Source organism: Aethalodelphis obliquidens, unplaced genomic scaffold (genome assembly GCF_003676395.1).
Source record: "Aethalodelphis obliquidens isolate GAN/ISIS:26980383/991018 unplaced genomic scaffold, ASM367639v1 scaffold34, whole genome shotgun sequence".
NCBI lineage: Eukaryota > Metazoa > Chordata > Mammalia > Artiodactyla > Delphinidae > Aethalodelphis > Aethalodelphis obliquidens.
The window spans coordinates 19,503,057-19,520,231 of NW_020837978.1; the positions used below are offsets into that span (position 1 = coordinate 19,503,057).

Consider the following 17,175-nt stretch of genomic DNA (forward strand, 5'->3'; position numbering starts at 1 on the left):
TTTTGGTAGTTTTTCATTTTTTTCAGAAGGTACTTACTTCAGGAGAAATCAATACGTATTGGGCCTGAAAGAAAGTGATGAGAAAGGGAGACAATGTTATTACTGTTCATGGGGTTTTTTTTAAACCAATTTTAATTACACCCTTACACTCACATTTCTTCATTTTAGAGAAGCCCTTTGTCACCAGAAATTCTTCTTATAGTTTAGCTCAGAAAAATAGATGTATAAAAATGTTTATATGTGAATATTTCTTACTGTAACAGCAAAAATTTGAAATGGACTAAGTGACTAATAATAATCACTTAATGATTAGACTGGTTTATCTACAGATAAAATACTAGGTATCTGGTAGATATATTGTATAAGACTATAGGAAGGCATAGAAAACAAAGTTGTATACAAAATCATGTACAGTATGGTCACCACCGTTAATAAGATACGCACAGTGTAGTGGTTAAGAGTGCACTTTAGAATCAGCTCTTGGTTCAAGTTTCTGTTCTGCTATTTCCTAGCTGTGTGACCTGTAACAACTTCCTTCTCCAATCTTCAGTTTCTTTATAATGGGTATAAAATACCAAATTAATAGCTTTGATGTGGATTAGATTTTTTATGTGTAGCATAGTGCTAGGCACAGAGTGAATGCACAATAAATGGTAGCAATTAAGTTTAGCAAAATCCTAGAAGGATAAACATCAAAGGGTAATAGACGTTATCTCTGTAGAGTAGAATTCTAGGTAGATTTTAATTTTCTTTGTACTGTGTATTTTCTAATATTTTTACAATAAACTTTCATTTTTTGCAATTTAAAAAGTAATTTTTAAGTTTAAAAATAACAGCCAAGTTAAGGAAACCCACCTGAGAAAAGGAATAAAACAAAGCAATGAAAGATGAAATAAAAAGATTGGGAGTCTTCATGAAACTCCAATGGCCGTGGCCTGTTTTCTTCTGCCGTGGGCTCCTAACCAAGCAGTGGCCGGCTATGACCAAGAACCAATATGACACCCCATCCAACTGCAGCTGTGGGGGGTGAACACTGCAGAACTGCCGGTAAGCAGGCAGCCTGGGCCTACAAACACGAGCATGGGATGGTGTCCTGACCCCAGGTAAGGGGCAGGTTACCTGAGTTCAGGCAGAAACTAATAAGAGTTCTGTAGTGGACATACTTTATTAAGGCATCAGCAAGTAGCCATCCTTTCCCAGGATGGTATGGAATTGTGTACAAGAACAGTTACCTTTTCTTCTGGACATGGAGCTACCCATGATTTGCATTTGCCTGTCATGTCGCCCAAGGTGACCTGTTTGCCATTATACACATAGACACGGCCATCTTCTCCCCCCATCAGTCCAGAGGTTACATCTGTGATCCTCAGTGGGGCTGCCATGATGATTTCATCTGTAAACAATGAAAACCAGCAGCAGGAAGTATCTACTCGCTGTCATTGTTCCACTACACTACTGGATCCTGACCCAACCTTCCACAAATAATATTAGTACATCTTTTACTAGGTCTGTCCTGATTTCATTCCAACGTAGTCAGAGGCTTTTGTTTTCTGTTATCATTCATTAATAATAGTTGATGTGGGTGGCTCTCGTGTCACCATGTTCAAAAAGTACTACTCTTGTACATCCGGCTCTGGGCTTGATTCATTATGAGGGTAGAGCCTAGGTGAGCCACTTAGGGGGACTCATCTATTAAGCAAAGGACTTTCTTATTGGCCCGAGACACCGTTCCTTCCTACCTAAGCCATCGTTATCCAGGTCACTCAAGTGCAGAACGCCACCAAATCGGGAGAAGCGGCGGTCTCCACTGAAGGTGCTGAGCAGAGAAGGCTGCAAGTCAGGTGGCAGTTTGTACATCCGAGTGCTTCCACCTTGGCGCAAGGTCATGGTCAGGAATGCCATCTTACCTGCGACATCTGAAATAAACCACAGTATGGTAACTGCTGCCATCACAAGGACGAAGATAGGACATAGACGTTATCGGTTACTTTGTGTCATTGACTTTCAGGATTACTGCGAGATGGTCAAATTTGTGAATGCCAAGGTTTTTTTTAATATATGATCATTATAAAAGGTGTGGGAAACACCCCAAAAAAGTATAAAGAAGAAAACGTATGTAAAGCATATATTTCTTTCTGGACAATGATCTGTACTTACATATACACACATTTTAATGGGGGTTTTTGCAGATTATAAAATTCTTTTTACACTCAGGCCATTTTTAACTTTTTGCTTTTATAATGAATACTATGATAAATATCCTTCCCTGTAGTTCTGAGTAGTTTATGAGAACAGATTCTTAGAAGGGGCCCATATAGCCTTGGACTTGGGGAATGGCTCTTGCCAGACCTCTTTCTAGAAAAGGTATATCGGTTCACATTTCACAAGCAGTGTCAGTTCCCATCTCACTTCAACTTTGCCATCGAGTATTCTTTTTCATACTGAAAGTACTTCAGTGTTTAATCAGCACCCTAAAATCCTCACTGAATGTTCAAACTTGTGTATAGTGGCCACAGCCAGACCCAGAGATCCTGCCGAGGCAGGGGACAGGGCGAGAGGGACAAGCCTAACTGTCCTACTCAAACTTGCCCTGAAAGTAGATCAGATTTTTCACATTTAACTTAATCTGTCCATAGAGCTGCAATTCCCCAACTATACACTGAAACACTTCAGCGAACTCACGGAGGATACGGCAGGTGTCTTGAACTTTTGCTGGTAACACAATGACATCTGTCTGACGCCACATGACCTACCTGCTGGAGGTGGGTCATAGTTTCAACATTAGATCCCTATGTTCCTTTCAATGATGTCACATCTGTGCAAAACTGGGATTTTATCATAATGGGTTGTTATGGTAAAATGCAGGTACCACTAGAAAATCAGTGTGGATCGAAATGAGGATAGCGGTGTCTAATCTGATTCCAGGGTTTGAGAAGTGGTACAGTACCCCAAAGGAGCTGTTAGGACATAAACACAGCATCTGCAACCTACTGAGTCACACGGGGCCCCATACTGAGAAAGGCCCTGTGCTTGGCTTTATGCTCTCCTGTTAAGAAAAATTATCCAGAATTTCAGGGAACAAATTTTGTCTGGGCCCCTCAAATTATGTGGGTGAAACAATCAAAATACAAGTAAAAATAGGAAAATCTGAGCGAGATTGGTGGATTATATCTGTTGATAACCCAGCTGTGACACTGGTTATGGTGTGCAGATTATCATCATTGGGGAAAACTGGATAAAATGTAACATGACCTCTATCATTTCTTACAACTGCATGTGAATTTATAATTATCTCAAAAAGCATCATTTATATATATGTATCATGATATATATAATTAACCTTTATATTCTGTATTTTATACAATATTTGATAATGGAGAAAATTATTAAGGCAGTAAAGGGACTAAAACTAAGAAAATTTGGGAAGCTCTAATTCACAGCACTCTGGGGGCAAGAGTGCTGAGACAAAATTAGTAATGTGTGTTGCAAGAGTTTAGAAATCACTACCTAGACTCTGTAAAGGAGAAAAAAAAATATTCCAAAGCTAAGTCAGCAACTTTCTGTTGTAATGCTTTGTCCTCACTCATGCAAGGAAAGATTTAACCATTCCTTTGCCCAATCCACTTCTACGTATCATTCAAATACATTGTATGAAACGAAAATCTTTCTGAAAAATAATTTCACAATATGTAGTAAGAGTCTTAAGATTAGCCCCTCTAGCAATAGGATGATGGTAGTAAATGTTGGCATGTGTGTATGGAAAAAATGTGATACAAGTATCAAAAGTAATGTTTTAGAAGAATATTTAACATGAGAACATGCTTAAGATATAAAATATTAGGTGTGAAAAAACGTATGCATTTAAGCTTTAAAATACCTGGATAAGGGGTGATTTTTTTCTTCTCTATATTTTCACAAATTTCTACAATAAGCATAATTTACTTTTATACTCCTGGAGGGAGTAGATTTTTGTTTTGTTCTTTTAACTCACCCATAAATTAAACAAAATAATGTTTTATTAACATACACCCTCAGAGTGGACCTATTCCTGGCGAACGGGGTTATAAAATTTGCTCCGTCTCCAAGCTCAGTGGGATAGGAGCTTTAAAAACACACCAAGTTACTTTCACGTGTGATTTTCAGCAAATCTTTGAAGTAGATATTATAAGCCGTGTTTTGCATTCAGGGAGTTAATTAGCTTCCCCAAGGTGACCCAGCTTGCTATTAATGAGGAAAGGAAATAGTCAAACGCAGGTCTGTCTGCCTCCATATCTCCTAACTTTCCCCCAATATGACTTGGTCAAGGAGCCACATGACTAAAAGGAAGCAAGTTTCATGGCGGGTGACCTACCTTGAGTCGGGGCCCCAACCAGCAGTACTTGTGTACGGATCCCATTCATCATCACATGGCCGCTGGACAGGGAGGTACCCAGTTTCCCCATTGCCTGTGAAATAGCAGTAAGTCAATATAGTACAGCTAAGGAAACTTTCACTGTGGTGTCCACTTTCCTGGGGGAGGGAGGGGCTGTCATACCTTGTCTCCAGAAATGGTAAACCAGCTTTGACAATTTGGCGGGAAATAGCCAAATACCCGTCCAGGGCTCTGTTTCTCATCACGAGTGTGGAACAGATGGTCCAGACTGGAATGAAGCACACTGGTCTTAGCTGATGGGGCACAGGGTTCAATGCTGGCCAGGTATTGAGGTCCAAGGAAAGACAACCCACATCTTCCCCATGCATATGCCCCCCTCCCTGTATGTCCCTGGTCCCTGTGAACCTAGACATGAGCGTGGGGTGCTTTCAGAATGAATCCCAGTATCAAGGCTCTCCAGATGTGAGGTTAACCATTCTACTTCCTGACTGACAAAATAGAGGGATGCCTACTGTTACGGGCTGAATTATGTTCCCCCAAAATTCATATGTTGAAATCCTAACTGCCAGTACCTCAGAATGTGATGGCATTTGGAGATAAGGTTTTTAAAGAGGTAATCATGCTAAAATGAGGTCATTAGGGTGGGGCCCTGACCAATATGACTAGTGTCCTTGTAAGAAGAGGGGAAGACACCAGGGACGGGGGCACAGAAAAGAGGCTGTGTGAGACACAGGGAGAAGGTGGTCGTCTGTGAGCGAAGGAGAGGCGCCCTAGAGGAAACCAACCCTGCTGACACCTTGATCTCAGATCTCTAACCTCCAAAACTATGAGACCATCAATTCGTGCTGCTTAAACCACACAGGCTATGGTACTTTGTATGGCAGCCCTGGCAAACTAACACACCCATCTGTCTTTTAAACGTCTAAAAAGGAACATTTGCAACCTTGCCCCAGAGCCTTAGCGTTTCCTTGAAGGGTAAGAATTTCTTAGCTGCTTCCTCTGAACCCCACACTCGTGGGCTTCCACGGCTACAGGCACCTGCCCCTCATGCTCACTGGTCCCTGGGCCCCAACATCAGTGCTCACCTACTGGTGTTCTTCCAGGTCGGGCTCCCAGCCAACAGCAAAGTCCTGTTGTTGACACTGACACCATGAAGGGAGTATCCTAACCAGGCGAAGTCCTCATCGCCTCTCACCATCCAGTTGGCCGCCTCCACGTTCAGCTGTTCTACACAAGACAACCAGTGCCTTTTACTTTACGTGGAAAGACTACCAGAATGGAAAGAGTGGCCCCTTTTGTAGGACAATGAGAAACGGGTTCACTGGGCTGAGTTTTTGCCGCAACTCATGTGCCCCCTTGCTGTCCCCAGGGCCCCAATGTCAGAAATGGAACTCACGCTTCATATAAGCAATGCGTTTCTAGAGCTCACTTCTGTGGAGTAGAGGATGCTATTTAAAAAGAGGGCCTGGGGCTTCCCTGGGGGCGCAGTGGTTGAGAGTCCGCCTGCCGACGCAGGGGACGCGGGTTTGTGCCCCGGTCCGGGAGGATCCCACAGGCCGCGGAGCGGCTGGGCCCGTGAGCCATGGCCGCTGAGCCTGCGCGTCCGGAGCCTGTGCTCCGCAACGGGAGAGGCCACGACAGTGAGAGGCCTGCGTACCGCAAAAATAAATAAATACATACATACATACATACATAAATTTAAAAAGGGGGCCTGTTAGGAGTTTCCTGGCGGTCCAGTGGTTAGGACTCCGTGCTCTCACTGCCAAGGGCCCGAGTTCAATCCCTGGCCAGGGAACTGAGATCCCACAAGCCGCACGGCAGAAAGGGCCTTTGGACAGTTAGAGCATCACTGGGACGCTTGAGTGTTCCTACTCTTCCATTCCACTGAGACACTATAAGAGTAACTATCGCTCCCTCCTTTGGATCTGGACCTACACGCTGGATCCCTCTATGTTTATTCAGTGAATCTATCCATATCATTTGCCAGAACATCTGTAAGAATAAGAGTGTTAGAAAATTCAGGTGAAATGCTATGCAGTGAGGAAAATAGGACAAAAACCCATATGCAAGAGAAGGCACCACAGACTAGAGCAGCGGAGGTCTCCGCCCATTCCACCCCCAGCCCCAGAAAGCACTACCTTTGTCGCTGTGGCTGGAGCCAGAATAAAACGCAGCCACAATTCCCTTCTGTTTCCCTCCACCTGGAGCAAAAGGGGAGCCAATCACCAGGTCAGGTTCACTGTCTCCATTCACATCTGCAGCCAAGAGTGTCCAGCCCAAGTTACAGTACGTGTCCTAACGAGGAAACAGGAAAGTACGTCTTACTCAGCCCTCGAGGCACGTAGGATATGGCGAGTCCTAGTTTTCTGTACCTGTCAAAGGTGCTCAACATACCGGGCAAGAGATGGTGATGTTGGGGGAAGAAGATAGTCTTCCTTGTTTGGAACCGAAGTAGATGTACACCGCACCCTAGACAAGGACAAACCACAGGTCGATCATTAAGACTTGGTGGTGACCCGAGAACCTTAAATAATAGCAAGACAAAGGTGACCGATGATGAAATAAATCACCATCAGAGCCCTGTAGGGTCAGGAGCTTAGTTACTGCCAGAAGTCAGTGTCCAGTCCTGTGTATTGGCCACTTCCATCAGACTATTAGAGCCCCCAAAGCAGAAACTGTCATTTTTATCTTTGCCTCCCCAGCGTCTTGCTCCGGATCTGCCATCCATAACTGTTCAGTGTATTTGCAGAATGACCTACTCAACTCCCCACCCCTTCAAGCCCGAGCTCAGTTTCTGGCTTTTCAATGAGGCCCTCCCCCGGCCCAGCCCATTATTTCTCTGAACACTAACACGTTGTGTCAGTACTGCTTACTTGCCTTGGGATGCAGACTGTGCTGTTACTGTGTTACGAACTAGTTCTCAGTTCTCGTCTTATAACTTGCCTGTCTCCATCCCTACTCCTTCTACATGCATTTATTTTCCATAGTGAACCAAGGACTGAGTACACAGTGGTGGGTAAGACCAACCTCTCTCCACGCCAAAAGCTGGCCAATTGGCAACTGTGACACCACAGCGTGGGGAGCTACAAAGGTGCAGCGAGCACAGAACAATGAAGTGTCTCCTGAGCCAGGGATTAGATCACACTTCCTGCAAGAAGTGACATTTCACCCCTATGGAAAAGAGGGGAGAAAGGGCTTTCCAGGTGGAGGGAGCTAGGTGAGCTCCAGTCCTAACGTGAGGGCACCTGATGGGTCTGGATGACAAATTGTTCACGGGACTAGAAACAGGGTGAGGTGGGAGAGGGAAACGAAGGGCCTTTGACTCCACTGTCACTCGCGGTGCCCGACTACGGTGTGGAGGACTTGTGGGAGGAAAGCCCTGTGGGCCAGGACCCAGGATCTCTGCTCTCGGTAAGAAAAGAGGGAACCCGCTGGGTTCCTTGCATGAGAGGAAAGATCCAGGAAGTCACCTCCCTGCTATGATGACAGGAAGCTATGGATTAGCTGGAATTTCTACCTTCCCTATCATTCAGCATCCCGGGGGAGGGGGGAGGGAGCAGGGAGAGTACAGTACCCGGTGGAGAGCCACCCGTGAAGCCCAACTAAGGCCAGGGAGGCAGGAACAGGAGCTGCCAGGTAACCGGAGTCCCATCAAGGACCTGCGTGGGGGGCTGGGACCATCTCCCTACAAAAGCTCTGGCCTGCTTTCCTCCGGAGCCTCCGCTCAGTGTCTCCTCCCCTCCCGCCCTATCCACCACCATCACCCCCAGCAGCCTCCTTACTGTGTACGTGAGCTTCTCGGAGCCCACTGAGGGGGCTCCCACGGCCAGGTCCGGCACGCCGTCCTTGTTAAAGTCCAGCACGGCCACGGCAGAGCCGAACCGACCTGAAGGCTGAAGAGGCACCAGTTACTTCCCCTGGGCTGAGCCACAACCTCAGGAAGAGCACACCTGACTCCCTGGGGGACCCCACCCAGCACCCCAGGACTGAGGCGCAAAACTGCAGCCGCCTGTAACACACCCATGACCCGCCCGATGGGTAGCTCTGCCCTCAGGATGTTTTTGGCTCATCTGTCTGCCCCGAGGGGAAGATGAGGTGCCGGAGAGAAGAATGTCGGTTCTTAAAAGTTCTAGGTTTTCAGATAATGGTCTGGTGTGTATCACGCCCCACGTTAAGGACCAGGCTCCTCTTGGAAAGGATCCAAGATAATAATCACATAACAGTAGCTAACATCTGTCGAATACTCAGGAGGTTCTAGAGCCATGCTGTCCAGTGCGGTAGCCACTAGCTAAATGTGCCTATTACTTTTAAATTTAAATTACCTAACGTTAAACCAAAACAGTTTTTCAGTTGCACTGGCCACATTCAAACGCTCAAAAGCCAAAGCACTTAGTAGCTCCCACACTGAACAGCACAGCTGTAAAGGATCTCCATCATCACGGAGAGTTCTATCGATGACAGTGCTGTAGACACTAAGCATTTCACATGGATTAACGTACATACTTTTATTACTCCTACTTTTGTGGTTTACAGATGGAAAATTCACTCCATTCAGGGACAGTTTTCTTCCAAGGTGGATTTTCTAGATCTTTCATCTCCTACTGTCTAGAATGAGCCTAGACCTAAATATAACTCATGAGGTTCTCCTATTCTTTCACAATTTATCTAACAATGAAGAGTCTTGCACAAGTGATGCTTGCCACATAACACACATGCCCCAGAACCCACGTCTGTTATTTGTTGGCTAATCTCCCTATACCTGTGGTGCAATAGCATTTGAGAACACAGCCACTTGCTACAAGGCAGGAACTGGATAAACGAGAGAGGACTGCCCCGGGACACAATCACATTGGGGCAGTATGGGGACCAATGAGTAGGGGTCCCTGCCAACTGAAGATGGGTTCGTTTCATCACCACCAGCTTTACCATCAAGCCGTCCTGCAGGGTAACCATCATTCCAAGAAAAGCACAGCATTCTAAAAGTAGGCAAATGCTTATCTATCCTATCTTCCACTTTATAGACAAGGACCAGAAAGGTTAACTGCAGACCAGGGATGAGTACAGGATTCCCATCCCTAGCACATGCCTTAATCTGGCCATCTTCCAAATTATCAAAGGTCACTGGGACAAGAGAGCATGCAGCTACCTCCTTCCTCACCCCAAGTGGCTTTGAGAGAATTTCTCATACACAGGAAGCAGTTGCCTTTCTTATTCCTTGTCTACAGGAGACCAAAGGATTACACTTTACACCACAGTCTGACAGGGGAATGGCTTGGTGAAGAAAGAAGTAACAAGAATGAGTTGATTTCGGAACTTTCTCATGTGGTGTCAGAAGGTTCCAGAAAATGCTGTCCCTCCTACACTGGTCATCAACTTAACACCTTTCGGACTCAAAGACTCCTTCCATCAGAGCTTAAACTAGACTATATGGACTTCCCTGGTGGTGCAGTGGTTAAGAATCCGCCTGCCAATGCAGGGGACACAGGTTCGAGCCCTGGTCCGGGAAGATCCCACATGCTGCAGAGCAACTAAGTCCGTGCACCACAACTACTGAGCCCATGTGCCACAACTACTGAAGCCTGTGTGCCTACAGCCTGTGCTCTGCAACGAGAGAAGCCACGGCAATGAGAAGCCCGTGCACCGCAACGAAGAGTAGCCTCCACTCACCACAACTAGAGAAAGCCCGCTCGCAGCAACAAAGACCCAACGCAGCCAAGAATAAATAAATCTATTTTTTAAAAAACCTAGATTATAAACCATTGGGCTTTTCATTATTTAAAGTATGTTCAGGTGCACCATCTTATTTTTTCACAGCATTAACTCCACAGAGAACGTTTTAACGGTATGTCTGGGGCAAGAAACCATCTGACCCCAAGTTCCCCTGGTGCTTGATATTTGGAGCTTGCAGTGTCACCAAAGCCCCCATACTCATCTGTGGCTGGTAGCAGGGCTCTGTCGGCCCCTCTTTATTTATTGCTCATGTAAGGACTAATACCAAACACGTCAGGGAGGAAAACCCTCCCGGTCTCTAGTGCTCCCACGAGGAATTCATGCTGCCTCTGCGGAACATCTGTACAGTCACTGCGGGACTCCTCTGGTGGTGAATAACGACTCAACGGAACGAAACCTGAACAGTCTGGAGTTTAGTTAATAGCAGTTTACCAGTGTTGGGCTTCCCTGGTGGCACAGTGGTTAAGAATCCGCCTGCCAGTGCAGAGGACATGGGTGCAAGCCCTGGTCCGGGAAGATCCCACATGCCGCGGAGCAACTAAGCCCGTGCGCCACAACTAATGAGCCTGCATACCACAACTACTGAAGCCCGTGTGCCTAGAGCCCGTGCTCTGCAACAAGAGAAGCCACTGCAGTGAGAAGCCTGCGCACCGCAACGAAGAGTAGCCCCTGCTCGCCGCAACTCGAGAAAGCCCGTGCGCAGCAACGAAGACCCAATGCAGCCAAAAATAAATAATTTTTTTAAAAAAATAGCAATTTACCAGTGTTGGTCTCTTAACTTTGACAAGTATGCCATAATTACGTAAGATGTTAACACAGGGGAAACTGGGTCAAGGGTACATGGGAACTCTCTGTACTGCCTTTACAACTTTTCTGTGAATCTAAAATTCTTACAAGATAAACTATTCATATTATAAAGAAACACACCAAACGAGGTTTTATATTATCAAGATATCACATTCTGATTGGCTACTCAAAGCCACTAAATAGTATGGGTGTTTCTGGAAGGTATTGGACTAAACACTCAAAGTTAATGATAGAATGAGATTAATGATGTGAACATGCTTTTAAACATGAAAAGTACTACACAAATGCTGGCCACCAGCTGTTTGTTACTATCATTATTCTTGCTATTGGTCATTCACCCTGGAAGAGTTTGCCGGGAAATGCGGGCAGTGGCTTATTAACACTAAAAGGGAAAATATGAGATGGGGGCCTCACCTGGAAACCCTCCAGGATCACATGGGCCTCCTTGTCTAGGTCCAGGTCGACGAGGGGCAAGCCCAGGTCGCTGCCATAGATGAGGTACACGCGCCCCACGTGGACGTGGCCGGGGCAGCTGTAGCCCGGGGCGCCCATCACCAGGTCACCGTGCCCATCCTGGTTGAGGTCAGCCGAGGTCATCGCCCTGTAGGGAAGAAGAGGCAGCCCACTGCAGTGTCTACTGAGAGCTATGAGTAAAACTGTCTTCTGCTCCTTTCCTTTCTGGATTCTAGAATTTAACTTCCTCTCGTGGATTTTTCCATCCTGTATGACTGTTGTGAATATTCACGTCTGAGGTTATATTGTGTGTGTGATTCAGCCTTGTTCTCCGGCAGAAAAAATAACAACAAAACTGGACAAATCAAGGCCTCTGGGCATTTCTGGACCACATAACCTGAACACATAAAAAGCATCCTCACGAAAGCACCTTGTCCTACATGCAAAACCCAGAGCAGCCAAAGCACCATCCCAGGCTCCCCCTGAGAACAGAGAGGAAATTCGCCATCAGCCAATCGCACAGGTTACTTCATAATCAGCTCAACTCATTTCAGCTTGTTACCTGATCAAAGACAAGTTTGTGGTAAGTAGACCATTTTATCTCTACCATAGCTACATAGGGTGGCTTATACTGGAAAAAATTCAATGCCTAACAGGTTTAGTGGATGTTTCTAAATGAGAGCCCATGACCTACCAGTTACAGAGTTGGACAAACTGAGTCAATGGTTCAAACGTCTCTGGCGGGGCTGGAATGACCAAAAGTCATTTATTTATTCTGGTTCTGATGACCACATAAGAATAAATAGCAGAACAGAGGAAAAAGAGAAGAGCAGTTTCTAACGGGTGTGACGCCTGGTGAACTGGGTCAGATGCACACCGTGGAGACACTGCTGGTCTCTGCACTCCCGAGGCTGGACTCTGGCCAGTAATGGCGCCCAGGAAGGACCTCTGTGCTGCCCCCCCACTCCCCCGCCCCACGTGGCAGACAGCCCAGCAGGAGGCCCTCATTTGGATTTTCAGGAAGGCAGCCAAGAAGAGCTATTCATTATTCACAAATGAATGGCCAGTAAAGACAGCATTCACCCCCCATTCCTTGTGCTGGAGCTGAATGCATTAGCGGCCTGAAGAGGAAGGGCTGTCAGTATATTGTTCCAAGGGAAATGCAATGTTATTTGGATTTTAAAAGTGTGGTTTAAAAAAAGAGGTTTCACAAAAACCTCCAAAAAATAGTCACTTTTATATCCTTGGGCTCAGTTTGGTTGTGAAACTGAGTCCCCCTAAAACCACGTTCCCTTACTGAGTTTATGATTAATCTTTCTATCCAAAACTTTATTCCCTTTCTTGTCCCCTCCGACCTCAATCCTTTGCTAACTGAACACTAATCAACCAGAGTCAGATGACTAAAACAGTTGCTGTCGATAACATCGTTAATGTACTAAAATGGCTGTTGGAGATATAATTAAGGTTGTTAATTATAAAAACAAACTCAGGTTGTTTCTCCAGGCCAAGCGAGCTACCAGATCCCCGAGCCATGGACCACCTGGCCAGAGAATCATAAACCGAAACATCCTGACCCCTGAAAGTATGATTAAGAAATGTCACAAGACGATGACTGATCCCAGCTTCACTGGTCTCCCCCTTTAAAAACACCCCTAACTCAAAGACCAAATTGGAGTGGACCTGAGGCTTGTCTCCAACTCCCTTGCTTGGGGCCCTGCAATAAATGCTGTACTTTACTTCACCGCAGCTGGGTATCAGTAGATTGGCTTTGCTGTGCTTCGGGCGAGGGGACCCAATTTCAGTTTGGTAATAGTTGATCTTTAAAATCAGAGGAATCCCTAACATTCTCTTTATAAAATTATTGTGGTGTGCTAGGCTTTTGCCTTATGAAGTTATAATAGTCCAGACACATAATAGATACCTGCTTTTATCTTTCTAATGTCCTTAGATGCCAAGATATCTGTAATAATCTATCTCCGAAAACATTGAAGCTTTACAAATATTCTATAAAGTAATAGTTTATTGTTGTGGTTATTTAATAAAGTAAAAGTTGTTTGTATTTAAACATATTTTTGACCAATTTTAAGGAGATAATTTTATCTTTACCAGAACTTAACCACAAAATTACCATTTTTTGTTGATGATGAATTGATTGGAAAATAAAGTGCTAACAGGCACCATTTAAAACATTTGTGAATGACTGCTTGAAATTAATACTGATAAAAATGTTCAGGAATTAGATAAACTCATACGTACCAACCAAGCCTTGTGTAGGGAAGTGACAAGTAGTAAGATGCTGAGGGGCTAGAAACATGATTCAGTGGTGGAGAGCTGCCAGTAAACATTTCCTGTATGCTCCTCTCCAAAGACTGGTACATGAAAGATAAGGAATCCTGAAACAAAATGATTACAGACAGAAGAAGACACAGCATAATCAACAAAGCTACCGTTTCCTGCCAAAAGCATTAGACTTTAGGAAACAAGTTTTTACAAGAGCTGAAAAATAACATCGATTCCTATCAACAAGACGACTTAAGACTGGCAATTAGGAGAGTGAAATCACACCCCCAGTGTGTGCTCACAGATGGGAGTTATAGCCCTAGAGGTCAGGGCCATCACGGAAAGAAAGAGTCAGCTGGGATTAACCTAAACCAAGTCAGGATGGTCTATTACTTTGCAGAATGTAACTGAACAAAATAATTGTTACGATCTAAAGTTTTTCTTTATGATAAGTTCATTCAAATCTAGAACTGTAATTATATTTGTATGTGTATATATGTGTGTGTATATATATATATATATATCCTTCTTTTCTTTTCCCCCTCAAAAAAATGAACTGAAATACCACCAGGAATGCTAGAAACCCTCCCAACCACATTCAAATTGAGAGGCTGCTGGATTTGCTCTGAGTCCCAAGAAACCGGGCAGGCACGAGGGGTCACGTGTGGAGTGCTGGAAGCTGTATGCGAGAGAAATGAGGGGACAGCAAGCCCCTCAGCTTGGGATGCTGAATTGTTCTTAGCGTGGTTACTGCAGAGACACAAATACAGACCTCAGTGGCCCTGAACAACCTGGCCAGGCACCAGATCCATGCAAGTTTAGGGAACACAACTCGAAATCCACCCAGGGGTAACATAAGACCAAACAAGAATTCCCGGGCCTGCCCCAGAGCAGAATCAGCTCAGAGCCATGGGACAGCCCTGGACAGCTCAGGCTCCAGAGAAGTGCAGGTTATAAGGGCCCTGCAGGAAGGGACCATGCCTTCTGTTTCTCCAGTCTAACACCTCTGGCAGGCCATCCACAGATTGCTCATCTGCTGCCCAGCTCTGGCATCCTCATTCATCCAGGAAGCACCATGCCAGGTACCACCCAGGCCTTGGGACTATAAAGTCCTTCTCTTACACAATTTTCCCTTTGCAAGGGAGACTGATCTACATAATTGCAAGACCAAATGAGAGTTGTTTTGACAGCTTCCCAGGTCTAGGTGTGGGTACATAATTTGTAGAACTCATTGCAAAATGAAAATGCAAAGTTCTTTGTTCCCAAGTTATTAAGAATTTTAAAGCAATGACAGCAGAGCATTAAACCAAGTGAGGCGGCCTTCTGTGTGACCATGCAGGCTGCAGACCTGTGAAGCAGGCCCTGCCCGGGCCCTCGACCAGCTCACAATGTCGTCCAAACCCTTCTCCCTCTGCAACTCTGGCAAGTACCTTGTATCCCTTATCTTGTGTTCCAAGCAAACAAGACTACTCAGATTTCCAAACATCATGAAACTTTCCCAATCCACTACCAGAAACACATGCTCACTGATGAAAAACCATCTAGTATTCAAGGCCTAACTCAAATGCCACCTTCTCCATGAAGCCTTCTCTGATAGTAGGGATATAATTTTTTATCTTCATGAGGGTCTATGTACCCACCCCCACCCCCAACCATAGGATTTGTTGCATCCTACTCACAAATGGTTATTTTTGTATTTATCTCCCCTATTAGACTGAAATTTTCTAAATGTCAGAGGCTATTTCCCTTTCATCTTCTATCTCCCTGGTGGAATGACACTTAAGATGATCTCATGGAGGAACTTCACATGCAGTGGTGTCCCCTTGGTGTCGGGCCTTGCACAGTGAGCCTACAATATTGCTGACACACTTTGCCTAAGGACAGAGCAGAACTGGCCCCACGGCCACCTTGGGCTCCACCTGGCTTGCCAAAGGCCACTGAGGTCCAGACTCTCATCATAGGATGTTTCTGGAACAAGCCAGACTTGGAGGCCAAGGATACTTGCGAGCCTGGCTCATACCCAGGTGACTTTCAATGAACGATTAAACAACCAGCGACTCTACAAAACACGGTATCGCAGGAAGCGGCAGGTGCCTATCTCTCCATTAAAAGCCCAAAATTCTTACCACAGTCCAGGAATCCACACTAAAGAACGCTCCTCGTTTGGTATAGTTTATATTTTTTCCAATATCTTTAGTTAGGGCTGCAGTCACGTTTCTATGAAAAACATTTTTCTGTACTTTTGAGCTGCTGGAAAGAGAGAGGAATAAACTGGTTAAGACTGAGGAAATAGCAACTCCCCCTGAATAACTGAGTTGAAAACTATAGTCAAGTTAATCACAGGTTAAAAGGCCATAAAATTTTAACATCTGCAAGTTGAAGGAACAGCAACACACAAAAAATTTTAGAAAACCTTTTATAGGAGATTCCACAACATCTTTTAATAAACACGTTTCCAAGGTTGAAAAAGCCTGTCCTTACAAAAGTAAGTTCTATAGGCGTATAAGTTTGAATTCCTTCCAGATTAAAAAAAAAAAAATCAAAAGTCAACATTTCATACAAATGGCCAAGAAAAGGTCATAGCTGTTCGGGAAAGCAGTATGCAGGTAGACTGATTTATCCTTAAAGACATGCAAGAATTAATTATACAATAAAAATACATTTTCAAATTCATATGTTTTAACCAGTCTACCAATCAGATGCCTAAAGAAGCCAGACAGGTTTCCGAAATGCTTACAGTGGAAGCTGGGCAACAAATAAACAAAGGAGGCCCGCGTAAGACACCAGCCAGTGTAGGGATCCCGACAATCTAGAGCTTGCAAACCCAACCTGAAGGTGTTCAATTTAATTAAAACAAAACTTACCTAATTCACATAAATTAAAAAGTGAGGGCTTACCTGAACACTTTTTGCACATTTTCAATTCTTTGGAAGCTCTGAACTCTCTCTCACCTTAGCATCTTTTTTTTTTTAAATCTTTTTTTTTTTTTATTAATAGCCATCCTTTTTTTTTTTTTTTTTTTTTTTTTTTTTGCGGTACGCGGGCCTCTCACTTGTGGCCTCTCCCGTCGCAGAGCACAGGCTCCGGACGCACAGGCTCAGCGGCCATGGCTCACGGGCCCAGCCGCTCCACGGCATGTGGGATCTTCCCGGACCGGGGCACGAACCCGTGTCCCCTGCATCGGCAGGCGGACGCTCAACCACTGCGCCACCAGGGAAGCCCTCACCTTAGCATCTTTTATTGCAATGCCCTCTTTTTGAGTATCGGACTCTTGCTCACCCTAAATATCTTGGTTGAAGCATCAGTTCTTCACAGGAAGTCTCCTGTGACTGAGTTGGGACACTCTGTGGTACATCCTGAGCACCCAACACTTGTCCTTCCTAATACTCAAGGGTATTTACAGCGCCCATCCACCCCCCATCCTCTGAGAGCAGAGACTGTTTCTGTCTTGTTCAGTGAGGTCTCTAAATGCCTGAACTAGTTCCTGGCACATAATGATGAGGAAATATTATTTTATAACTTGTACTGCTTTA

At 44.9% G+C, this 17,175-nt stretch overlaps 1 protein-coding gene across 4 annotated transcripts in view; it reads right to left on the reverse strand.

The window, feature by feature from the left end:
• GPLD1 (glycosylphosphatidylinositol specific phospholipase D1) overlaps nucleotides 1-17,175 on the reverse strand; it is a 61,572-nt gene that overhangs the window by 3,213 nt on the left and 41,184 nt on the right. For 3 of the 4 annotated variants that reach the window (XM_027128502.1, XM_027128501.1, XM_027128503.1), the window contains 12 exons: nucleotides 15,769-15,892; nucleotides 13,619-13,755; nucleotides 11,324-11,510; nucleotides 8,155-8,265; nucleotides 6,767-6,841; nucleotides 6,511-6,667; nucleotides 5,458-5,599; nucleotides 4,535-4,640; nucleotides 4,352-4,445; nucleotides 1,740-1,916; nucleotides 1,233-1,393; nucleotides 38-64 (listed from right to left, as the gene is read on the reverse strand). In XM_027128502.1, the coding sequence (XP_026984303.1) occupies nucleotides 38-64; nucleotides 1,233-1,393; nucleotides 1,740-1,916; nucleotides 4,352-4,445; nucleotides 4,535-4,640; nucleotides 5,458-5,599; nucleotides 6,511-6,667; nucleotides 6,767-6,841; nucleotides 8,155-8,265; nucleotides 11,324-11,510; nucleotides 13,619-13,755; nucleotides 15,769-15,892 (1,498 nt within the window). The remainder of the gene's footprint in view (nucleotides 1-37; nucleotides 65-1,232; nucleotides 1,394-1,739; nucleotides 1,917-4,351; nucleotides 4,446-4,534; nucleotides 4,641-5,457; nucleotides 5,600-6,510; nucleotides 6,668-6,766; nucleotides 6,842-8,154; nucleotides 8,266-11,323; nucleotides 11,511-13,618; nucleotides 13,756-15,768; nucleotides 15,893-17,175) is intronic. The other variant, XM_027128504.1, reaches the window with a different exon arrangement.